The sequence below is a fragment of the Mandrillus leucophaeus genome, unplaced genomic scaffold (assembly GCF_000951045.1).
Source record: "Mandrillus leucophaeus isolate KB7577 unplaced genomic scaffold, Mleu.le_1.0 Scaffold1220, whole genome shotgun sequence".
NCBI lineage: Eukaryota > Metazoa > Chordata > Mammalia > Primates > Cercopithecidae > Mandrillus > Mandrillus leucophaeus.
Window position 1 is genome coordinate 353781 of NW_012100544.1, and position 26130 is coordinate 379910.

The following is a 26130-nucleotide window of genomic DNA, read 5'->3' on the forward strand; positions in this document are numbered from 1 at the left end:
AAACACAAAAACAAAACAAAAACCTTTGAGGTAAAATAGAATTTTTAAAGCAGTATGTAGACAGATATGCTATGTGATATAACTTCAATCTGTGAATGATCTTTTCAATAACTTATTCCACATCTGATGAGACTCTAAGCAGATCATGACTGAGCCCCAGACATTCTTGCTTCCAAGTCTTCCATGAAATTCAGACCAACTCAGAATGAAATCAAACTCTTAAACTATTTTAATATATGTTATTGATACTTTCTAACTTTTTTCTTTAGAGTTGTTTCTCCCAATGAAAATTCAACTTAGTGTCAGTGACCAAGGAAAGAACCTGTTGATTCAGTGAGGACTCATTTTTCATTTTTCACCTTTCTTTGATTAATTAAGCACTAGCTCTACACAAAGCTGAGCATAGTTACCAAGGTACAGGTTGAAACTCTGAGGATGACTTATTTCATTGATCTTCATTAGTATGAGGACTTTCTCTTTGACTTAGTTTTCTCTTCTTAGCTAGGAGGTTCTATCTGCAGATGAGGGTAGAAAGCTGAAGGGAACCCCCTGGCCATGCACGTCTATGAGAGGAGACTCAGGGCCAGAGCAGAACATGACATGTTCAGAATCTGCACCAGAATTGATTTAGAAAATGTAGGAATACAGAGCATAGATACTTCAGATACTGCTTTGTTTCTTATAAGAACTACTTACCTTCTAATAGAAGGCATTTTAAAAACTGAAACTGGAAAGAAATTTGAAATGGATGTGCAAAATGTATACCTTTTCTTTATATACTATCAACATCAGCAGTGATACCAACAATGATTACAACTAATCAAGAATCTCATAGCTGCCCTGTGTAGGAATTGTAAATTCAACATAAATTTATAAGCTGATAAAGATGCAATGGATTGGCTCAATACTTGGGTTAAAATAAATTAATTAAAACAAAAGCCTGGGGGTTTCCAAAAGTTGTAGACATTTCTATAATGAACGTATTTTTTATAGACAGGGTCACTTTAGGTTGCCTAGGCTGGACTTGAACTCCTGAGCTCAAGTCGTCTTCCCACCTCAGCCTCCCAAGTAGCTGGGACTACAGGCATGTGCCACCTTGCCCAGTTCCTCTTTGTAATATTTATCTTAGTAAAACCTAGAATAACTTTTCATTGGATAAACTAAACTTCTCTTAAATAATGAAAATGCTCTGAGGTTATTTTAGTAAGAGTGAGTCTCAGTGTCCTTTTTTTCTTTTTTTTTTTTTCAGATGGAGTCTCACTCTGTAGCCCAGTCTGGGGTGCAATGGTGCAATGTCAGCCTCAGCCTGCCGAGTGGCTGGGATTACAGGCACCCGCCACCATGCCAGGCTAAGGTTTTGTATTTTTTTGTAGAGATGGGGTTTCACCATGTTGGATAGGCTGGTCATATATTAGTGTCTCTTGTGGGCTGAATTGTGCCCTGTTGCCCAAAGTTATATGTTGAAGCCTTAAGCCCCAGTACCTCAGAATGTGACCTCATTTAAAAATGAGGCCTTGACAGAGGCAGTTAAGTTAAAGTGAGGTCGTTAGGGTGGGTCCAATTTTGTATCACTAGTATCTTTGTAAAGTGGGGAAATTTGGACACAAAGAGAGGCATAAAGGGAAGCTGTGAAGAGGCACAGTTAAAAGATAGCCACACATAAGCCAAGGAGACAGGCCTGCAACAGATGTCTCCCTCGAGGGCTGGAGCTATTGGTCCTGACAACAGCCTTAGGCTTCATCTGTGTTTTCTTTATCAGGGTTGTTGGTCTCAAACTGAGAGGAGAGGAAAAAGATGAAATGTAAGACCCTAGCATGTCCAACCAACTAATGAGAAGGTAGAACAGAAACACAGAGCCGTTGGACCTTGATTACTCTCATGATTTATTAATATTCAGGTTGAAAAAGGAGCCTTAGAGCCGCAAGTTTACGCTAATTGGCACATTTGCTTTATTTATTTATTTTTAAAACAAACTGGGTTTTTTGAATTTTTTCCTTTTTGTTCATTCCATCACATTGAAAAGGAGGAAAACAAAAATGGTTTTGAATTCACTCGATATTTTGGACTCCTCAGATGAACGGAACATTGCACACACACTTGGAACAGAGAGAGAGATAGAGAGGAAAGTGGACTCCCACAGGGCCACACGCACCAGATCAAATAACTTGGATACAGTGCAAGAATTTCCCAAAATGATTGAATCATCATTACCAAAAACTCGCCATAACAACACCAAGAAACAAAAAATGTTTAAGCCACACTGTTTGACTTGGGATCTTTCCTGCTTTTTTTTTTTTTTTTTTTTTTTTTTTAAATGTTTGCCACACAGAGAGAAAGAGGGCTAGTGGGTGGGAAAGGACAGACTCACAGACGTGAGCAGGACAGGAGGGGACTTCAGAGTGGAGCTGAGAAGAGGGTAGGGAGAGACAGGCTCAGGAGAGGGGAGGGTGGGGATGTGGAAAGCCATTTCTTAGAGTTCAGGCATGTTCTTGGTCAGCCTCGGGTTCCTCTTCTTTACCCTCATCCTGCCGGGCACTTTCCTTAGGTTTGGTTTCATCTACAGCTTCTGAGAAAGAAAACAAGATAGGGTGGGGGGAAAAGGAGAGCGTTAGTATTTTGTCTTATCTGTTCATACAATGATGCAATGCATTTCTTCTTTTTATGTCATTTCATAACAGCATTAAGATTAAAAGATTATTAATATCCCAGTTAATATAAGTTCCAAGTTAGGAAGAGTTTACCTCAAGGAAGCTGTTCAGTGGCACCTATGGAAGAACTCAGGAGCAAAGGTATGTGAGTGACAAGGAGCCCACTTAACAGAAGGTACTGTGGTCGTTAATCTCTCAGCCTTACAATCGAGGTATCCACATACAGGATCTTCACATAGGGAATCAATGACAATCTTGTATTGCTGTTCTATTAGTGTCAGAAGAATTGTGACAGATAATTTATGTGGACCATCGAGCATCCATTCCAAATTTCTTACCACTCATTTCCAGTATTGGAAAGTGAAGTAGTTGAATTTTCAGCTCCTGCGGGACAGCGCTGGTCAATTCTAGAAGTAGAAGTCCCTAGAGAGGGCAGAGTTGGGTTTTGCCCTTCACATTCTCCTATTCCTGATCACTTGGACCTCAAACAATACATGGCACTGTAGCAGCTGCCTTGTGACCATGAAGACAAAAACTACACACTAAGGATGGTGGAGCAAAAAGAAAAACTCATCACTGAGTGACTGTACTACTCCTAGATACCTTCCCTCAGAGACAAGTCACTACCCTCTTTAAAGCATTGTAATATAATAGTTTTCAGTTTCTTGCAGCCAAGCACATTCCAACTGAATACACTTATCCATAGGGAAAGTACTGCTTTGCTTAACAAGGAGGATATCAAGTATTTTTGAAGAAAAATATTCCCTTGGTTTCCCGACAGAACTCAGTCAACGAGTTTAACACTACCTGATAGTTTACTAATATGCTAGCTTGTAGAAAAAGAATTCATTTGCTTTGAAACAACTTGTGTTGCCAAACAATCAACTCCCTGTGTCAGGGTCCCCCAAGACCACCCCTAGGTTCAGTGATTTGCTAGGAGGACTCATGGGACTCAGCATGCAGTCTGCTTCATAACTAAAATTTATTGCAGTGAAAGAACACAAAGCAAAATAAGCAAAGCAAAAAGTTGCTCATGGGCAAAGTGTGGAGGAAACCAAACAAGTTTCTAAGAGTCTTCTCCCCATGGAGTCATCCAGGATGTGCTTAATTCTTTCAGCAATAAATTACCATAACACATGGAAGATGTCATCTATTAGGGAAGTTTAACTGAGTTTGCAAAACTCAAAAAACATTTTTTTAAAGCTCTTCAGTAGCAGAAATGCTTATTTTTTGAAAATAGGTTAGACTTTTAAAATCTAACTAGACTAGTCTGGTATATAAAATAAGCAGCTACGATAGGTAACTTTACCTTATAATACTCACTTTTGACCAAGGTTTTAAAGTCTGACTTATTTTATAGGGTTCATAACTCACTATAAGCTATTCATAAAATATAGTTATTCTGGTGATGCTACCTGCTACTACTCATAAGGTTTTTTTGAGGCTACGGCTTTCCAAAGTGACTATGATTACCTCTTGAACAACAGTGCACCTATATAAGTTTTGCATGAAACTAACTCAATTCTGATCATTCTAATACTCTATGCATTAGCAGTATTCCTCAGGAATTATAAAAATTTTGGTGTGCTAATGAGTTATTTAATTTTCTACCAGAAGAAAGATTCCAGATTTATTTCAGCGAAGTTCTCCTAAAACAATCAGGAATTCTTTTGCTTATTTCCCCAACCCTGCTCAAACCTTTGGTATCACAAGTATGCCCAAGGTAGTTTACCATCCTTATCAGTTCCAAGAAGCAATGTTTTTAGTGCCCTTTTCAAACTGCAAAATAAACATAATATTGGTTTACACAACCCAGAAACATATAGAAAGATAGTAGCTCTACGAGCAAGAGAAGACTTCAAATCTCTCCTACCAAAATAAAGATATGGGAGCTATTCTGTATGCTTAGAGGGAGATCAGGAAATGAGAGAAAAAGGGAAGTAGACCGGGAAAGGTGAGAAATGCATGTTTGTTGAATAAAGGGAACAAAACTCAAAAAATGCAGAAACAGAAACTTGAACATTCAGATGGTTCTAAGACTTTCTGTTCCCTTGTTGGAATACAATCAAGTTAAATCCTCCCAATTCTCTCACTTTCTCTTGTCATCCATTGCCTGGTCCTAGGACAAAAGATGAAATTTGGCACAAATCTGTTTATTATGACAGGAAATTATTGCTGTCTGTTCCCTATTGAGAGAGCTTCAATACATATTCATTTTCTCAAATCCTTCAAAGTATTTTAAATGTAAGTATTTATTAATTTATTTGTTCAATAAGTTCTTACTGGACACCTGCATTGTGCCAGCCATTCTTCTAGGTACTGAGAAAAAAAAAAAAAAAAAACAAAAAGCAAAATCCTTGCTCTCCTTAAAGCCTTTCATAACATACCTTTAAAAGACAATAAAATTTGGGCTGGGTGTGGTGGCTCACGCCTGTAATCCCAGCACTTTGGGAGGCTGAGATGGGTGGATCACCTGAGGTCAGGAGTTTGAGGCCAGCCTGGCCAAAATGGTGAAACCCCGTCTCTACTAAAAATATAAAAGTAGCTGGGCATAGTGGCACATGCCTGTAATCCCAGCTACTAGGAAGGCTGAAGCAGGAGAATAGCTTGAACTTGGGAGGCGGAGGTTGCAGTGAGCAGAGATCCCGTCTTTGCACTCTAGCCTGGGGAACAAGAGTGTAACTCTATCAAAAAAACAAATAAACAAAAAAAGACAATAAAATGTGTAATAATAGAATGTTACAAATGAATGGACCCTTTAAGATCATCCAGTCACCAAACCATGAACTCTTCAAGGGTAACAGCAGTACCTACTTCAGCTCAACCTTGAATTCCATGTCCAGCATAGAACCTAATTCAGGAAAGACCCTCAGTAAATATTTGTTGAGTGAAGGAATGACTGGACAGCCTCATTTTACAGGTGATGACACTGAAGTCTAGGTGCATAAAGGAACTTTCCCTAAATCATATGACTTGCTTATGACCAAGCCAGAACTAAAACTCAGGTCTATTTGTTCAGGTTTTCTGATTATATCAGGTGGCCAAACTCATTCTACCAATTCAGCACTAGAAACTAAGCAGCTAGGGTCCATAGGGTTTTAGTGACCTATAAAACTTCAGAGATTAAAAAATGGTTGGCTCCAAAGTATAAAATAAAAACCGTAAAATTAAAATTGATGAAGCTCGATTAGATGGCTACAAAAGGAAATGTTAGCTAGAACACATAAAACTCTCTATCTATCTATCTATCTATCTATCTATCTATCTATCTATCTATCTATCTATCTATATTTGTCTGAGATTAAAGTAATTTTTTACTTGATATTATTGAATATTAAGCAAAATATTTGCTTTGTTTTAAGTGAAGGGATGACTAGTTGGCAGAAAACAAAGTGGATCAAGTCAATGGATGCAGTGAAAGTTTTATAGACCACCAAGAAATTATGGGGAGGAAAATAAAACATGGACGGAGGAAACAATGTAAAGAAACAATCTTTTACAACTTCCAAAGTAAGATAAACTAAGAACTCATGATAACATTTTTTAAAAATTCTACATCCAAATGAGGGAACAATAGCCAGATATGGACAATATGCCTGCTCTAGCTAGCTCTACTTTGGTAGGAGACTACATATGAGTTTGGGAAAGGTTTTCGCCTCTGACAAAGCAGAACTTATTATAAACAGAATCCAACTTTTGTATAAATAGGTCCATTTAAGCCTGAATACCAGAGGGAACATTTTGATATTGCTAGCTTATTCTCCCACTGATGTCAACCCTAGATAAATCATTGTAGTGATAAATCATGTTGACCGTTTAGTTTACATCTACATTTTCTTACCTGTTCTATTCAGCAGCTTAAAAAAAACTGCCTGGAAAGAATTATGAATTATGACTTACCTGGTCCTTTGTATAAAGTATTTAGCTATAGTTAACATTTTGGAGCTCTTACTATGTGCTTAGAATAGTGCGAAGTATACTTGTATCATTGCATTTGATTCTCACATCTACTTTAATCACCCCATTTCACAGCTGGGGAAACTGAGACAGAGGGAGACTGAAGGGTTTACCTAAGGCCACACTGTAAATTCCAACCTAGGACACAGTTATTGCAGCAGCTCTTCCTTTAGTTGTTTTCCCTGGTTTTACCTTTGCCCAGAAAGAATGGGTGAGTTCAGAGTGATAACTAAAGCAGGGAGTCCAGTCCACAGCTATGCAGGCCTGAAGCCCACAATATTTAAAAATTGTCCCATTAAAAGCAGCTAAAAATGAAAGGAAGAATCCTGATTAGTCTTCTGTAATATAAAATCTGGTCTTGGCACTTTCCAGCACTAATTACATGATTTGTAAATGCTAGAGATGAGTTAATATGTAATCTTCAGTATTTTGTGCAAAATCTTTGATCATCATGGTGAATGTCAAAGACAAATGAATGACTGAGGCCAGCTGGTCACTCCAATTACCATGATCCAATTAGAGTAAATAGTCACATTCCTCATCTAGCAGATCAACCTCCCTCTGAGACAGTTATTACTTAGGAAGAGGCTACAGAGGCTGAGAGATTGCAGTGTGATTTTCAACACCAAGTGACATAGAACAAGTGAGTAGAAGCAATGACCTGGAGCTGGCAAAAGAAAGCCTGGAAGTGCTAGCGTGAGGGCTGAGATCCAGCAAGGTGAAGCATCGAATATGCTTGTTCTTTTTCAGTTTGCCTCTAAATAGTACTTTTACTTGTATTAAACATGAAAACCTAATATTAGTACTGTTATTTTGTTTAAGACATTACAGGGGCTGGGCGCGGTAGCTTAAGCCTGTAATCTCAGCACTTTGGGAGGCTGAGACGGGCAGATCACGAGGTCAGGAGATCGAGACCATCCTGGCTAACACGGTGAAACCCCGTCTCTACTAAAAAATACAAAAAAAAACTAGCCGGGCGAGGTGGCGGGTGCCTGTAGTCCCAGCTACTCGGGAGGCTGAGGCAGGAGAATGGCGTAAACCAAGGAGGTGGAGCTTGCAGTGAGCTGAGATCCGGCCACTGCACTCCAGCCTGGGCGACAGAGCGAGACTCTGTCTCAAAAAAAAAAAAAAAAAAAAAAGACATTACAGGAAAAACAAAAATGAGTCACAGTATTATGGACTAAATGTTTGTGTTCCTTCAAACTTCATATGTTGAAATTCTAACCCCCTAAGGTGATGGCACTAAGAGTAGGAATCTTTGGGAGGTAGTTAAATCATGAGGGTAGAGGACTCATGATTGGGATTAGTGTCTTTATGAAAGAGACAACAGAGAACTAGCTAGTCTCTTCTACCATGTGAGGACACAGCAAGGTACAGAGAAAGCTGGCCCTTAGCAGAATTTGTCTGTTGTTTACAAGCTGCCTAGTTTATGGTATTTTGTTATAGCAGCCAAAGACACCTGGGCTATGTGTGTGTGTGTGTGTGTGTGTGTGTGTGCATGCACACGTGTATGTATATAGTGACCACTGAATGAATTTCCTAAGACTATTACTATTATATACCTAGTGATGGCTTCTCCCCAAATCCATCTTTACCAGGGAAAAATCAATCCCCCAAATCCGGTTCTATTATAAAACAGAATATGTCTAAAACAAAAACAATAAACAAAAACTGATGATGTGTTTTAGTTTTAGATTTAGTTTTAGTAGTTTAGGCTTTTTTTCCTTTTAGGGGAAAAAAGTTTTTTCAAGACATAAATTTTTCAAATGGAACATGGTCCTATTTTCGGGAGTAAATAACCTTATTTATATGAGAGGCTTAAGCTAGAGGCTCAAAAACTTGATTAAATTATTTAATTAAGTTGATTAAATACTCTTGCTGTGCCATGATTTAGTCTCAAAAATTACATTCAGTCATTTGGATGGATAATGTTAGAATCTGATAGAACAATGGCATTTTAGCCTTGACAAAAACATTGCTCTTCCAAGCCCAAAGACTGCTTAGAGATTACCACCACGTTCACTGGCAGCCTCCATGAATTTTGTCATTTCTGTGTTAACTTAAAAAGAGAAAGTTAACATCACAGAAAGTAAATTCATACATTATTGATGCATCGTAGTTCAAGGATCCTTCAGAAGGGAAGAAAGAAAATGTTTTCGTTCATTCATTTATTCATCCAGTGAAAGAAATTGAGTCTTACTATGTTCACACACTGCTCCATGAACTGCAAATATAGCAGTGGTGACACAGCAATGAAAACACAAAGCAAAAACCTCTACCTTCTTGGAATTTATATGCTAGCAAATTACTGTAACAATGTGTTGTTTATTGGAGAAAGAATGGTAAAGGAAAGAATAGCTAGATAAGAAGCACTCAGCCCTAAGGAGCATAATTTGTCCTGGGTAACTTCTCTTGGATTTGCAAAGCTGACTAACTTGAATGAATCTCAGAAATTTTGAAAAATGAAAAAACCATAGTAGTTTCCATATTCTTGATCCACAACCACAATTCCTAAGAAAGATCAAAACCACACTAAGACAGCAATAAAGATCTGAGTTATCTCTGCATGTGTTTGCAACAATGTAATGGTAGCCTTAAAAGACTCAGCGGATTAGGTGGACAATTTCACAGTGGTCCTTGAAAGATATATGCCAGACTTGCTCTCTGATTCTTGCTAAAATAGAGTCTGGAAGCAGTTCTTGCCTTTATGCATTCCATTCATTTCCTCGAAAGGGTGAGAATAGCATGTCGATGCATTCTGTTGGTGAGCAAATACCAGAAGCATATGCAGCAGCGGCTGCTTGTGTGCTCAGCCAGGCAGCCTGGTTGCAATGCTGCTGGAGGGATGGCGATGTTCCCAGCTGCCATTGCCTACGCTGAGCTCTAATGGCCCTGTTTTCTGGCTCCAGTCCAGGCCCCTCCACAGCCCTACATTACTGAAATTAGGTTGAGTGGATTTCCGAGTAAAACATTACCTCTTGGGACCTGCCCAGCTCTCCCCAGCCTTGTCAACATTGATTAAATAGAAGCTGCTATCATCCTGGAGCCATGCCCACAATTACTCTACCAATCACCAATGGGCTGGGTGTTTGCTTCCTTTCCCTTTTTATTTTCATCTTTCTTGAATATTAAGCATCATCACCTCAAAAGCTCAAAGGAAAGTAATAATAATAAAAAAAATATTTGGCAGCTAACTCACATATGGCCCTTTTGTTGCTCACATAGTCTTTTTCTTTAGCTATATACCAGATGTCCATCTGGAGCCTGGATCATGGCTTTCAGTGGTCACTGTAATCCACATTTTGCTCATTTCATCACCATGTTTCACATTTTAAGTTTCTTTCAAAACACTGAGCCAGTATATTTCATTTTGATGTAAAGAGAATTATGCAAATAACACCTCTGCCCCCATTCCTTCCTTACTTTCCAAGCACTTGAAAGAGAGAATAACCTTTTTGCTAATAACACTATATACTTAAGGATTTCAAAGAGTAACCAAGAAGAAAAATCAGAGGCAGCATGATGGGGTCCCAGCGACATCTGCCATATGTCATCTACATGTCTACTTTTTTCCTCAAGTTTAGGCCTAAGACCAAGCTGATTCCTATTCTAGCCTAGACTTTGCCACTAAGTAATCATATGACCTCAGAGAAGAATGCTTTCCCTTTCTTTGTCTCAGTTTCTTAATCTACATATAATGTGAATAATAATGCCTACCCTACCTTATCGTAGGTTGTTTGGAGCTTGAGGGGAGGTATTTGAAAGTGCTTTATAAAATCTAAAGTGCACAACGTAGTTTGTCGAGATTTTAATCCAATTTATGGGGTTTGAGATTTGCTGAATTTTAATCCAACCTTCAGGAAACGAAGGATTTGGGAAATTGACTCAACCTAATTCTAGCTGCCAAGTCTTGAGAGGAAAAAAGCAATTCTTCCCCTTCCCCCCAAAAAAACTTCTTTCCCAGACAGATGATTAAGATACTTTCTCCCCTAGAATGTTTCCATAAAGTCTGACTCTGATGAGAAAACAAAGATATGAGTGACTAATTAATTAGAGAGCAGTACTCAGAAAATAAAGATATGAGTGACTATTAATTAAAGACAGCGACTCTTATAAAAGCTACGACAGAATATAATATTTCTAGTCTACAGAACAAAAGACAGTGTTTTTATCTGAATGGAGAAAAAACCCAGAGATATTTTTTTAAAAATTAAAACTAAAGCCAAAGAAGGTACAAGTTGACTAGCCTTGAAAACTTCTTAAAACATTATTTACAAAGAATGTCTACCAAATCATCAAAAATTAGTGTTCTCTCTTCTTCCCCAGCTAGAAATATGCAGAAACATCAATAATTTACATGGCTTGCCTACTTGCCCTCAATAATTTTTGGAATAAGATGAAGTGAAGATGGCCGGGCGCGGTGGCTCAAGCCTGTAATCCCAGCACTTTGGGAGGCCGAGACGGGCGGATCACGAGGTCAGGAGATCGAGACCATCCCAACATGGGCTAACATGGTGAAACCCCGTCTCCACTAAAAAATACAAAAACTAGCCGAGCGAGGTGGCGGGCGCCTGTAGTCCCAGCTACTCGGGAGGCTGAGGCAGGAGAATGGCGTGAACCTGGGAGGCGGAGCTTGCAGTGAGCTGAGATCCGGCCACTGCACTACAGCCTGGGCAACAGAGCGAGACTCTGTCTCAAAAAAAAAAAAAAAAAAAAAAAAAAAAAAAGATGAAGTGAAGATGTTAACTTTATTTCTTACCATTACAACGAATAAGTCAACTTCTAAAGGTTGAAAATGAAAACAAGAAAATAGGGGTATTTTCACTTTAGTATAACAGTCAAAACCACTCCTTCATTTCTGCTCCCAGCTAAATTACATGCTGAGCTGGCAGTGGAATCTGTGGGTCTATTGAGGCATTGCTTCATTGCTTCAGTTTGTTTGGGGGTGGGAGGGAAGAGGTAGAATGCAGAGTCAGCCTAAAGATAAACACTGATGGCTCCGATGGCACTGAGAAATTATGAGAAATGCCATGTCAAGAATAGAAAAGTAATGTGATAGTGAGTGTTGTTAACTAATAGTGATGATTAGAGACATTTCAACCTAGGATTTTTTTTTTTCCTCCTTTCTGTAGAAGTGTGTGTGTGTGTGTGTGTGTGTGTATTTAGAACTGAAAAATCCCATGTGTGCCCAAACTTTATCATGGACTTCTAAAGACCTGAGTTTCAGGAGCTCTGTTCTCTCAGCATTTTCAAGTTCTTATGAGCTTGTCATAAATTGATTGCAAGTGGCCATTATCACAGTTGCAGTGTTGGCTCACAGCACTTGCCCTTCAAATAATTTCCTGAATTCTTTTTGAAATAAGGACTATTCTGTTCTCCCAGGGGAATTCCAAATACATGCGTGCGAGTGCACACACACACACACACACACACGACCATGAAGAATTTATAGCTTTATTTAAGAAGTTTGATATATGGTATAATCATAGAACCCTAAAGCTTGAAGGAACGTAAGAGATACTTTAACACTCAATTTCTTGATAAGAAAATTGAAGCTGTAGGAGATTAGGTAATTTCTCTATGGTCATAAAATTGAAAAAGGCAGCACTGTAATCCAGGACTCCTGACTCGTAGTCCAGTACTCTTTCCTTTATCTTACGATACTTTTCTAGGGGACTGGTGCAGATGACATTCAAAACCCAAAAACGTGCTTTATCTTTATGCTTTGACAGGCTGGATTCACTGAGACAATGAAGCTGATAGTTTGGTTTAATTATTTTACCAAACATAAAAATGGAAAAGAAGGAAAAAAAAAACAACAAAAAACAAACATAGGCTATATTCTTAAATAATTTGAGTAGACATAAATCGTAGAACCTAGGTTTCACTTTGGGAGGGTTCATTTTTAACAGAATTTTATTATTAACTATGTTTTTTTTACCCAGTTTTCACTATGAAGGGACATTAAATAATGAAAATTTTTTGCTATGAACTGTAACCATGGACACAAGCAAGAGGTTGAAGAGCTAATTGGTCTCAATAAAAAGAGTTTATATATCCTAGAAATTTGGTTCAAAACAATTTTTAATGAATTTTTCAGAGATTTGAACTAAACCAAATTATAAAACAAAGACTGGAATAAGCAGAACCATCTCACTGAAATTCAACTATAGAAGTGCTTTTTTATATTGATCAATGACTCAGAAAAATATTTTGTTATTCTCTTTCTTTAAATACTCCATAAATCAGTTTAAATCAGGTTTAAAACCAACAAATATGTTTTAAATATTTGAGTTAAAATATCTAAATTATTTTCAAACAAAATTTGAATTTTTTTTTTTTTTTTCTTTTTTTGAGACGGAGTCTCGCTCTGTCACCCAGGCTGGAGTGCAGTGGCCGGATCTCAGCTCACTGCAAGCTCCACCTTCCGGGTTCACGCCATTCTCCTGCCTCAGCCTCCCGAGTAGCTGGGACTATAGGCGCCCGCCACCTCGCCCGGCTAGTTTTTCGTGTTTTTTAGTAGAGACGGGGTTTCACCGTGTTAGCCAGGATGGTCTCGATCTCCTGACCTCGTGATCCGCCCGTCTCGGCCTCCCAAAGTGCTGGGATTACAGGCGTGAGCCACCGCGCCCGGCCCAAAATTTGAATTTAACACTTATTTCACTCAGTTCAAACTTCTCAATTTTCACAGCAAAAACTGGGTTAAGGTATAGCCTATGATATCTACAGAAAAAAAAAGAGTAGGTGAATAATTTTTCTAGGTTGACTTAGAATGTGATTTCCTAGAAAGCAAACTTTTGGGAAACTTTTATTTTATATGCTAACCATAAGTTATCTACATTGCTTGGTACATTATAGTGAATCAGCATTTTAAATTGTAGTTCTCAAACCATACACATGAATCCGTGGGCGCTACAGTGAACTCACAGGAGTGCCAATATATAGTTTTAAATTTGAGAGAAACTATCTGTTGGATACTGTGCAATATACTATTATTAAGCTCCTTGAACCTAACTACCTAATAAGCAGAGGTTTAGGGGTGCCGTGAAAAAGTTATCGACCCATAAAGTGAAAAAGTTTGAAAACGTCTGTTTAAAATTAACATTAAAATCAGTTGCTCATATATATATATGTATATGTTCATGTATACTTGAAAAATGCAGTAAAAAATTGAGAATTCTGTTTGAGACTTTAATCTGCTATAAAGGACAGTTACAATATAACTGATTATCCAGTAATAACCTTTTATCATATTAGCATTTTAAAAAGCTACTTAGTCAATGTTTGTACATCACCTTGAAAATGAAAAAGTGATTTATGATTTGGTTCATTAGCATATATTCTTTGACATAGGCCTTAGAGTGAAATAAACACATTTATGCTATTGTTTTAGAACATGATCAATTTACCAACCTTTAATTCTAGGAGGTCAATGTTAATTGTATGTACTTAAATGTGTTTAACACTCTGAAAAGAAGTTTACAAGAAACACATCAGTAATTTCAACTCTACATCTCCCTGTTTTACTCCACAGGATCCCAGTTAAGAAGAATCCCAGCTAGGCAAAAATCTGAGCTGGGATTTCAGTCTCCAGCCTTCACAAACTCAATTGCCTAAGAGGCCAGGCAGACAACATTAATGTGAAAATCTGGCCAAGGGTAAAATTGGCAGTGGGGTCTGTGGGGAACTGGAGAGTGCAGGTTTTGCCCAAAGGCATGAAAAAATGCTAAATAACTCTCCTTGGAAAAGCAAGAGGAGGCAGGGTGTCTGGAGTAAGACATGTAAATTTGTGGACTCTGACTTAAAATGAAAGAGGTTCCCATTAATCAAAATAAAAGACAGTCTCATACTTGCCTACAAGAATTAACCGCAAATCTGGGGTTCTGAATGACAGTGCTGCTTTTTCTATTTTACTAAATTTAAACTACCAGCATTTAAGATTTTTCAGTGAAGTAAAAATAAATAATACCTGTTTCAGATTTTATAAATGTCCCACTAAGCAAAACGAAATAGAAAAAAAAAAAAAGCCAGTTGTCAGTATCATCTGTCCCCTCACTTGCCACTCAAATATTCTACAACTCTACATCCATCCCTCCACATTCCTTTCAGATGTTCTACATTCCTTGTAGTAGATGCTGTTGATGCCCCTCTCAGATCTTCTTTACCAGGTCCATGCTCTCATCCCCCAGCTGCCGGAGGTGTTGGCTGCTAACAGCCCCACCTAACACGTGGGTAAGGGATAGAAAATAGGAGCCACCTCAACGTTGTTCCTGAGGGGTCATGCCCCTCTGCCTACTGTGACTCCACTCCAGTACCCTTGTTTTTGGACAAAACAACAACTGCTGTGGTGCAATTTGTGCTTCAGAGCTCTCTGCTGGATCAGGCTGAGACCACATTTCCCCCACACTCTCATCTTTGCCTGGTGTCTTCCTCTGCCCTGTCTTCTTTTCTCACTCACTTATAAGTTACTACCAATAAATTACATTCACAAGAATTCCCTTCTTGGACTTTGATTATGGAGAACTGGACCAAAGATATCTCTTTAACCAAAAATTAAAAACTGGAGTTGGGAGGCAGACCAGCCAATGATTTCAGAGAAGGATGTAGTAAATCTTCAAGGTTGACTCATTTGGATATACTGCTTATAATTCCTATGACCCAGCTCAACTACATTTTCAACCTCCAAGCTTACACTACACAGAATTCATCACTTCATTCTCATACGGAAGTTGTATGCCTTGCACTATATCACAGTCTGTGGTATCTTTTTAGTCTTCAGTTGACTGTGGACTAAATTCTCAAAAGAAAAGTATACATTTGTTGGTGTTTTAACTCCACAAAAGCAGAGATTTTTTTTATTTTGTTCACCAATGAATAACAAGTACCTGGAAACATGCCTGGAGAGTATGTTTCCAGGTACTTGGGATATGTGTGTGTGTGTGTGTGCGCGCGTGTGTGTGTATGTAGATAGATAAATAGACAGATAGATAGAGATATATATCTTGAACGCTTTGTGACATGTAGATGTCACCAAAGTAATTGAAGTAACCTCAGTTACCTCAGGCAGAACACCTGTGGTCCTACAACGTTACCATGATCAAAGGAAATAGCAAAAGTTTGTAAATTTAAAAATATTGGATTATAAAAAGGAAACCCAATGCTATTCTGTTTCATAGCCATGAAAATCATTATCCCATCATTCTCCATTTTTTTGCTAACTTTAATTTTATACATATCTTCTAATTTTATAACCAAGTATTCATATATAAAAACAAAATAAGAAATAGATATCTACTATAAGCATAACTATTTTTAGATGTACAGAGTAGTAGTTAAGAGAGTTGATTCTAGAGCCAGTGTGTTTACGTTTAAATTCTGTGTCTCAGGCTGAGTGCAGTGGCTCATGCCTGTAATCTCAGCACTTTGGGAGGCTGAGGCAAGAGGATCACTTGAGCCCAGGAGTTCAAGACCAGCCTAGGCAACATAGGGAGACCCAGCCTCTACAAATAATTTAAAAATTAGCTGGGCATGTATCTGTGGTCCCAGCTATTTGGGAGGCTGAGGTGAGAGGATCACTTGAGCCTGGGCAGTCAAGGCTGCAGTGAGCCACTGCACTCCAGCCTTGGTGACAGAGCAAGAACCTGTCTCAAATAAAAACAAATAAATAACAAACAAATAAATAAATAAAGTCTACTTCTGATACTATGACCTTGAGTAAATTACTTAACCTCTCACTGCCTAAGTTTTCATAATATTGGTACCTACCTCACATGGGGTTGTTATGACAATTAAACATTTCATTTAAACTCCATATAAATAAATGACATATTTAAGTAAGTGCTTCTAAGTGTTGGCTATTATAATAAGACTAGAAGGAATCTAACATTGGTTAATGTTTACTATGTGCCAAGCATTATGCTAAGAGGTTTCACATATAGGTAATCAATATGCATCTTTGCTGCTTTCCCATTTCTTCACAAGTAAAATAGGAATAAAAATATCTACCTCATAAACTTGTGATGAACATTAAATGACAATAAAATTTTAAAAATGCCACTTCTTTGCTCACATGAATGCCTAATAAATGAGTTATCTTCAACATTTTCCCCTCTAATTTATGCTTATCCAATCATAACTCACAGCCAAAGAGAAACTGTCTTCAAATATCCTGACAAAGAAAGAGAAGAGTCTCTCTGACTTGTAAAGTTTCTGCTTGTGGAGTGAAAAAAAAAAAGTTTTTTGAAAAAGGCTTTGAAGTCAGGGACCAAAGTCCAAAAATGATCACAAAGGCAAAGCTGACCATTGGCCAAACTTGAAGGGCAGCAAAGAAGAGTCATGATTCAGTGATACAAGAATTAAAGCTACTAAGCAGTAATGCCTTCAAGGGCAAAGACTTTTCTGATATCGATGGTATTTAAAAGCAGAACAACCTTCTCTATTTCACATCTAAAGAATAGCAGCCAGTTGATTAAACAAACAAAAACCTTATCTTTGAGCTTAGCTTCATTTGTAGAAAAACTATGTTTACCATACTGAATGAGTAAGAGGCCAAGTGGCAGCCTACCCCCAGCTGGGTAGTAAATCTTGCATCCAATAGGCAAGTTACAGAGACAATGGCAATTCTCCAGGCTTAAGACATTCCATCCAACTTCAAGAAAAATTCCCTTGTTCAATCATAATGCTGGAATCCTATACTTGAAAAGGACCCTAAGATTTCTTTTTAATAATTGATCCCTTAAGTTTCAGGAAAATGGTAAGATGCAATGAGATTTTTCGGCTTTTTTGTGAGAAAGTTCTTCTCATTTCCAGGAAGTACTGAAGTTATTTGGGGACAGGCATATGATGAAGGAGAAATCCTTTGAGAAGACTGCGCTGATGGAGTTACTCTTTCTACTTATGCAAAACACTCTCTCGTTTCTGGACCTTCTCAAATAGGGAATCCCAGAAGACTTTGAAGAATAAAGAATCCGAATGGGATAGGAAGTGGCTGTTCTCTTGAAAGATTTCTAGGCAAAGAGATGTCATACTTCTTTTGGAATCTTGTTCAAACATGATTGAAGTTAGCACCGACCCCCACCCTCCACAAAGGATTTTCTATAATTCCTCCTGCTGCATTCTGGAGGAAGTTAATAATTTTCAAAAAATTATACCTCCTGTATTAGATGTTAATTATTTAGGTCCATACTTGAAAGGTGAGGAAAAATTAAACAGGCTAATCATGTTTGTTGGTAACTTTTTATTGAATCCACTTTCTTAGCTTTTCCTTCTCACAGTTTTTCACATTCATTGAATGATTGCTTAGGCATTGTACCAGCCTTTTCAAAAATTTGGGTTTTTTATGTTTAGGTATTTCTATTATATCCATTGTTTTCCACAATGTCACCCTAGATCTCATCTAATGAGGTCAGTCATAAAAGTGTTATTGTAGTAATTCGTGTCTGTCAGACTTTGAGAAAGTTAATGAACTATCTTTCAGTTATACTGATTTCCATTTTAAAATTCAATAAATTATTTAAAATGTTTTAATATATGATGAGTTAATATTCTTTATTATAAAGTTGGTATTTCCAATATTTACCTTTAAAAGCAAAAGCAGACCTAGGTTTGCCAAATCCCATGATCTGGTATTTGATTAAATGATTTAATTATCTGACACCAGGGTTAAAATACAGAAACTAAAGCCAGACATAATTTTAGCTCTGTAAGAATGACACCAATAGTGACTACAGCTGCCTAAAAATATTTCCTATTTATATCTATTGCTTGGGTAACATTTAAATTTTTAAATAAAAGCACTGCATTTATGAGTCATATTCATTCAGCTCATGCCTTGCCACGGTTCAGCATGATGTGTTTGGGTAGTACTTGAGATTAGCCAGACAATTATTTATCTTTGTTGTTTAATTTTCCCTTATGGCTGTATCTACACAGCACAAAGCAAACTAGAGACTTGGCAGTTGTCTTGTTAATTTTATCAAAGCAAATGGTTAAGCCACATAAATCAGGACAAAAATACAAAATCTGTATATACTGTCACAGACTCAGCTTGTAGTTGTTCATGAAATTACAAAGTAACGGAAGCTGAAGGAGACCTTAGAGATTATCTGATTTCAGTTCCTTATTCTCTATGAGAAAAGCTAAAGATGAAGAGTTTTTGTGACTTGTCCAAAGACACACAGCTAATTAGAATTCAGCGATCCTCCATTAGATCATATTGCCTTTCATAGCCTTGGGGAATGAATATATTACACTGCTTGATTTTAACTTGCATCTCTTCCCAGAGTCCTAAATGTACTGTATTACTCTACTCCTCTCTCCCGTCTTTCTTCCTTCCCTCCATTCCTATTTTCATTTGAAAAATGCAAGGTAATTCAATATAATTTTGCTTTAAGGCCTACCAAAAGTAATTTTAGATACTCCAGAAGCTTGCAGAATCATGACTGAGGATTACTGTTTTATCAAATTCTAACATGTTATGTTCAAATTGTGGGAGGTGAAGTGAATATTTTATGCAGAAAGAAAATAAGTGGAGACCTCTAAAATTAGTAACTTAGGTTGAATAGTTAGCATTCGATTATGGTAGGCTTCATAGACTAAATGGCTTAAGAGTTACTGGAGAATGAAAATCCAGAGATAGCTAAAATTACTACAAATGCTGTCATATCTAAGAATTTAAGACATCATTTCACTATCCTGAGGAAGAGGAAATAAAAGTGTAGCTAATTCTTCCCATCTACCACCCCCTTCACCTCCAGTGCCAGCAGAATGTTAAAAAGCCAACTGTGAAGGTTTAACTCAGTTTGGGAGTTAATTTTTAAAATATTATGATAACAAAAAAGTCTTGTATTATATGCTTGCATGTGTGTAAATAAATGCAATCTCCATCTCTTACTGGGACAATTCATTTTGCAGTCATTGTGTGCCTTGGCTTCCTGGGGCCTGTCAAATTATGGCGCTGCTTTTCAGTAAAAAATCACTTTAGGAATCAATAGCACTCACTGGAACACAACCAGAACTATATTGAAAAAGTGATATTAGTATTTGTACTGATTTTTCATTCTTTAGTCAAAGATCTCCAAGCTCTTTACTTATTTTCAGTGGCAAAGAATGTTATAGATTTGACTATTTGGGAACACTGAAACAATAAACAGTTAAAGAACAAAGAGTCATGGAGAGTCCGTGTTTTAGAGGATAGTACTATAGAGTCATGTACGCTCTGCCTATCATATAATACAGCCATTTGAAAAATCATCCTTCACTTTTCTCAACCCAATGTTTATTCCCTCTCCAATAAAGCCATTTTCCAAGACATACTTTACATCTAGAAACTGCCTCCTATTATCTACCTTATTTCAAAATCCTATTTATTTGAAAGCCATCAGAATACGTACAGAAACTTCAGAGTAGAAAGAGGTTGTGGAGATCCTCTAGCATTTCCCCACCTAATGCAGGAATCCCCTATGATACCTCAGGCAGATGGACAGCCTCTGCTTTAACAGGCATTCCAGCTCTTCTGTAAATTATTCAGATACGCAGCTGAAATCTACTCCCTCTAAGTTTCTATGGGGTTATGTCGTCTGGAATAACACAGAACAAATATATCTCAAATATATTCTCTTGAACATGATAGCCCTTCAAAAAGGCAAAAATAGACTCTTTCCTCATAAAGTTACAAACATCTTATTTTCCTCTTCAATCATCAAACTTCACTAAATAATAAACTGGAATTGTGCCATCTTTTCCTCACCTCTCCTTCCTTATTTCTCTGTGAACTGAATTTTAGCTTTACTGTTTTTAATAAGTGTTCTCCTTGATTTCATAAATATATATATTCCCAATCCTAAGGCCTTTTCTCATTTACCATTATTCTTTATCTTTCTTTAAGTACTCTTTATTTTGACTGTTGACCTTTACCTGAGCACTGTACTCCAGAAAACAGCAACAATTAGGAAAGTCCCTTAGCCTTTTGCTTTCTTAAATCTCCCACATCGTTTTGTACTCCAGGAAATGGTTAACCTTGAAGAACACTCTTCTCCATATGACTTGCGTCAGCTCTTTCTCAGGACTCCTGTAAGACTCAAGGATGATCCCCTTCTTTACCTGTAACAAGTGCAAATATAGACCTTTCCCCTTTTGCCTGAACCTGATGACAAAAATAGATACAGATACTCTAACTTTCCATTCTTTGTCTCATGGATGTTTAGCTGAGATTAGAATTGCTTTTTCCTTTGAAATGAGCTACACACAGAGAGAAACAAATCCTGTTTAGTTGACTGGACTTCCCCTGATCGCAAAACAACACAAAGTCACCTCACCTATAACTTGTCTACTCCTTCCTATAAAAGTCTAATGGAAAACCACCCTGCCAAGACATGATCTTGAGACCTGGAGTCTCTTGCAAAAGATTAAGTAAAATCATCTCCTTAACTGTTGGTGCATTTTGGCTTTGACACCTTCTTAAAATATTCCTTTTTCTTAACTTCAATGAGCACTACATTCTGGATTTATTTCTGCTGTTTTCTAGATTTTCTTTTGCCATTCTGGGTCTAGTTTTTTTCTTTCTGTCCCCTAACATGACCGCAATCCAAGAGTCAAGTCTACATTATCCTTGTAGACTCTGTACCAGAAAACTCATTCCCTCTAATGACTTCAATCCTGACCTCTATCCAGGTAACCACCTGATTTATATTACCACTGTCTTATCATTAATCCTTAAACATCACTGTAAGCATATTACTTTCTTTATCATGAAATCTTAACTCCTTATCTCATACCCATCAAATTCTAAATTCTACTTCCGAATATTTATGTACAATCTTGACTCCACTCCTGGCTCCAATCCTGTATCTTTATCTGAGACATCACCTGACTATTATCACTACAAATGTAACCAGATTGGCCTTAACATTCTCTCAGTGGTCCAAATTTAAAACCCTCTCTCCCAAATGCACCTATATCTGTTGATTCTTCTTTGTCAGAGGCACATCTCTCTAACTGAGGCCAAGAAATGGAAAGAAAAGATTTAAAAATAAGAACTGCACTAATACAATTAATGTTAAATATATCAGACTCAAAGAGAATTGAGTCTAGCAATACTGCTACAATTTGGGCATGGAACCAGTAATAGCCAATGGGAGGAAGGACAGGTGTGGGGCGGGGAACGTCTGAGGTTTATGATTATGGGAAATAGTAAAATAGAAGGTCAACAGCAGAAGTAGTCAACATACATTGGAGGTTGGTAGAACACAGAAACTAAAAAAGTCCAATGTAAATCAACCATGGACATTTGGGGAAATCTGTCAGCCAACAATAGAGCCTCCTAATTACAGGTCCAAGAACAAGATTACCATCTCCAAGAGAACGGATGAGAATAAGGCTAGGCCTTAGTCTTGGAGAAACCAGAAACTAAAAGAGATAAGATAGGAATATAGGTAATGTAAACCAAGCAGAAGTCTAGTTAATAGAACTGTTCCCAAATAAGAAACCAATTATTGGTGTGTACCATTTGACTTGGTGTTGAGCCAATTGTGTGTAGGGCTCTTTAAATGACCCTACCCCAGGAATAACAATGATACTGATTCCAAAGCCAGGTAAAGAACTCATCTGAAAGAGATGGTAAGTGGTGAGTGACCTTACAGAGGGGCCGAGAGGATATATAACAGTACACCAAACTGGCATTTCAGGGGGTGGCAGAGAAGATACTAATATCAGAACAAGTAGTCATATCTTAACACTTCATTCTGTTCCCAAGGTGGACTTCTTCCAAACTTCTTCTCTGTTGTGGATAGTGGTAGCTAAAATAGTCACCTAAAGCCGACAGATCATAATATGAAAGGGAGAGGAGATGGTTGCTCCCCCAACAAATTATCTGACACCCTTGAGTCTGAAACAGGGAACATAACTTTCTTTGGGATTTAAGGAAAAGTGTACTAAATTTAAACATTTTGTCATAGTCTTACTGTCATTTGACTGGGTCATGTTTGATGTCTGCCGTCAGTCTGATCTACATGTCCTTGTCATCACTGCTAATTCAGGTAATAAATTTCTCAATGAGTAGTAAAGATAATTATAAACTCACCTGTGCCCTGAGGCATCCTGTGTAATTATTGAGATCAAAAATAGGAAAATATTAGAGATAGAAAAAATAGAGTTAATTTTGTTTTCTGTGTTAGGTTTTCATGAGATTTCAGAGGGAGAATTAGTGAATTCAGGAAGGTGTAGCAATAAATTTGGGGTAAAGATGGTATAGAAAATATTTAGATGTGGAAGAAAATGAGAAAAAGACCTTTTCACTGAAGTTAACTTCAGTGTACATAATAATACAGAGAGAAATTCTATGGAGCATCAACCACTTACAGCCAAGACTAAAAGGAACACACATATAGTTGAGCAAAGGTGGGCTTATTTACATGTTACAGCTAGGAAGACTCTATGCCATGGAGAATCATGAGGTGTCTCACAAGAAGGGATTAGAAAGGGCTTTATTTGGGCAGGTGTTAGGTGATTTGGAGGTGGTTTTAGGGAAAAAGAACTTTGCTCAGGATTGGAATGCTGTCACAAAACAGGAGTAATTTTATTTTTAGGCATCTCAATAAATATCATCTAGGAAGAGGCAGGACTAAAGTAAGCATCATTATTCATATTGGCCAGGCTGAGGAAATATTCAGACATTTTATGGTTTGGACAATGTGCATATTTAGTCTGCGTTCAGACATGATTACTATGGTGGTCTTGTTTTGTACTGATCCATCACACAAAGTGCCCTTGTCTGATGCTGGTGTTCTGCAAAATTGTTTATATTAACAGAAGAACACTAAGGCTAACTTGTGAGCTCCAGGACAGCTCCTGGCTGTCGGAGGCTGCTTTTCTCTTTCTTGAGACAAATAAGGAACAGTTAAACTTGACTTTTCCAGATCTGAGGTGTCATTTAAGGCCCTTTCTTATACTTGCCTGTATCCCATTGCATAGTTTCCCATCTAGTAATACTACAGGCATGTAATTCCCCTGAGCATCATAGAAAGAGAAATTACATTGATTGCCCAGACACAGTGAAAAAAATTTTACCTCAACCCAGTGCCATCAGCTCAAGCTCTATCCTGAAAATGCTTTTACTGGCTCTTAAAGATGCATATGACTCCCAATGGACTAGTGGCACTGTTTCCTAATTTAAAATATTTTAATTAAATAAAATCCTTCTTAAAGGAGAAAGAGCAAACCAGATCAGAGTCTGTCACCTCGGTTGTCTTCTCACTGCACTGATATGACAAGACAGTAAGTTGGGGGTTTTCATCCTCTCTCTCATCCCCTCCTTCCTTTAATGGCCTGTCAAAAGGAAACTCCATCCAGTGCTGGCATTAATGCCTGCTGTAAATAAAAAGGAAATGGGAGGAAAGAGGAGGAGGGAAGAGAGGGGGTGTTTGATAGAAACTAGATTTGCAGCTCAATTGCAAGGCATCTCTCAGAGTGTCTAGACACCAGCTGCCTGGTTACCATGGAAACCCACTAACTTTGGCTGATGGGCTGAGTAGTAACGACTCTCAGGAGATCTGGGTGGGCGCATAGTGGTACGGGAAGAGGAAGGAATGTTGGGAGTGATGGCACAGAGGGTGCTAGAGCAATATGGGAGAGAACAAGTAAAAACAAAATTCTCTTTGTGAGAGAGTGGCATTAACCCTGTTACTGTTTCTCACATGCACATCACACATGTGGTGACAAGGTACAAATCTGTCTTACTCAGCAGGTGTCAGGATGCAGCATGCTGAAGATGAATAGCGGAGGTAGAATGATTGTATTCTCATCAACCTCCTGCCAATGCCAAAGTACTTCCTCAGTAAACCAAATCTTTCCACAGTAGACAGACACAATCAACAATTGTCCACCTAAGATCAGGAGCAGGGATTTCCAATCCATGAGAATGGCTGCCACTTTTACAAGGACTCAGCAGTAAAGATGAAACGCAGCCTTTTATGCCTAAGGTGTCCTGCCTTCCTGCTCCTCCCATTTTCTCTTGTCATAGGTAAGGGTTGGGCAGCTGTTCCAACAATGGAGAATGGTGGTGGGAATGTTGAGGCTATGAGCAAGAAATGAAGGATTACCAGTTCAGGGCCAAGTCATTATGTGCACAAACATATTTTGTTCTCTTACTTACAAACAGATTCCTATTATCAGGGGTTCTGGTCCGTAGATTTTAAAGTTTTATAGTTGCTTGCTGTCACCCTGGTCCCTTCCCACTTTCCTTTGGGATTGGGATTTTTCAGGTAGCACAGACACTCCCACACCCTCACCTCTCTTGTCACCTAATTATGTGTTCATTTCCTCCCTCTACCCACACTTTTCCACTCCACTTTCTAAATTCCACCACATACAAACATAGCCCCAAAGACATAAGAAGCAGTCTTTTCTCACCAAAGATTGTCTACAGCTATACGAACTAAATTTGTTTGTCTCACAGTCTTCTGCCTTTATTCTTACCAACTACAGTTAGAATCTAAGAGAAGACCGTTTTACTGGAGTAATCTGAGTCAGAAAACTATTTTCTAATTGTGCAAAGCTAATGGATGATATGGGACTTAATCCTTGGACTCTGATCATGACCATCAGAACTGATTTTATACACACACACACACACACACACACACACACACACATATTCTGTGAATTTTTATGCAGTGGTTCCTTTGAAGAAATGCTCCAGTATGGAAAAACCCTCCAATCACATTGAATTATAATCAATATGTAAGCAAATTTAGCATACTAAAAAAGGGTTACTAATAGGTAAATGCTGAGTTAACTATAATTTATATGTGGAAAATTTTAATCTGCCAGAGACTCTTTGTTAGACATTAAAGTTTCTATGATTTTGATTTGATGATTCAACATAAAAGAAAGGCAGCTCACTGCTAAGCAAAAGTGTGTTTTGCCATCTATTTCCAGTCTGGGCAGAATTCCCAGTGGTTTTGAATTTGCTAAAATGGTTCTCTGCTTTTAGAGATATATCCTTTGCATTGAAAGATAAAACAATTTCCTCCCTGTGGCCTGGACTCCGTGTAGGGAGGGCTTGTGAAGCAGTGAGGCTACAACAAGGAGCTGGTGCCCTGATGCCACAGACACAACCTAGTTATAGTTGCTGTCCAGCGACCACCATCTTCCAGTCATTAGGAGGATGGCATTACATGTAAGAACTCTATGAGTCACCAAAGAATGTACAGGGACAAAGGAAGGTGAGGAAACATGTGCTTAGGTGGTGGAGAGGAAGTTCCTTCAGAACTGCCTAATACATGTGCTTGGTATCTTCACTCATCGAAAGAATTGATATTTATTGAGCATTTACTGCTTGTTCTAGTTGCTGAGAATACCATAATGTATGAAATAATAATAAAACCAAAAATACCCTGTCTTCATGAAGCTTATATTATTATTATAAATAAATAAATGTAATGTATAATATATTAGACGGCAGTAAGCGCTATGAAAATAACAAAATTGACTGGGTGTGGTAGCTCACGACTGTAATCCCAGCACTTTG

General features: G+C 37.9%; 1 protein-coding gene across 2 annotated transcripts in view; it reads right to left on the reverse strand.

Moving 5' to 3' along the window:
- Positions 1–1862: 1862 nt before the first annotated feature.
- Positions 1863–26130, reverse strand: part of GAP43 (growth associated protein 43) — a 97986-nt gene continuing 73718 nt past the window's right edge. Inside the window, exon 4 of one of the 2 annotated variants that reach the window (XM_011971452.1) lies at positions 1863–2566. In XM_011971452.1, coding sequence (XP_011826842.1) covers positions 2478–2566 — 89 coding nt within the window. In that variant the 3' untranslated portion in view covers positions 1863–2477. The remainder of the gene's footprint in view (positions 2567–26130) is intronic. The other variant, XM_011971453.1, reaches the window with a different exon arrangement.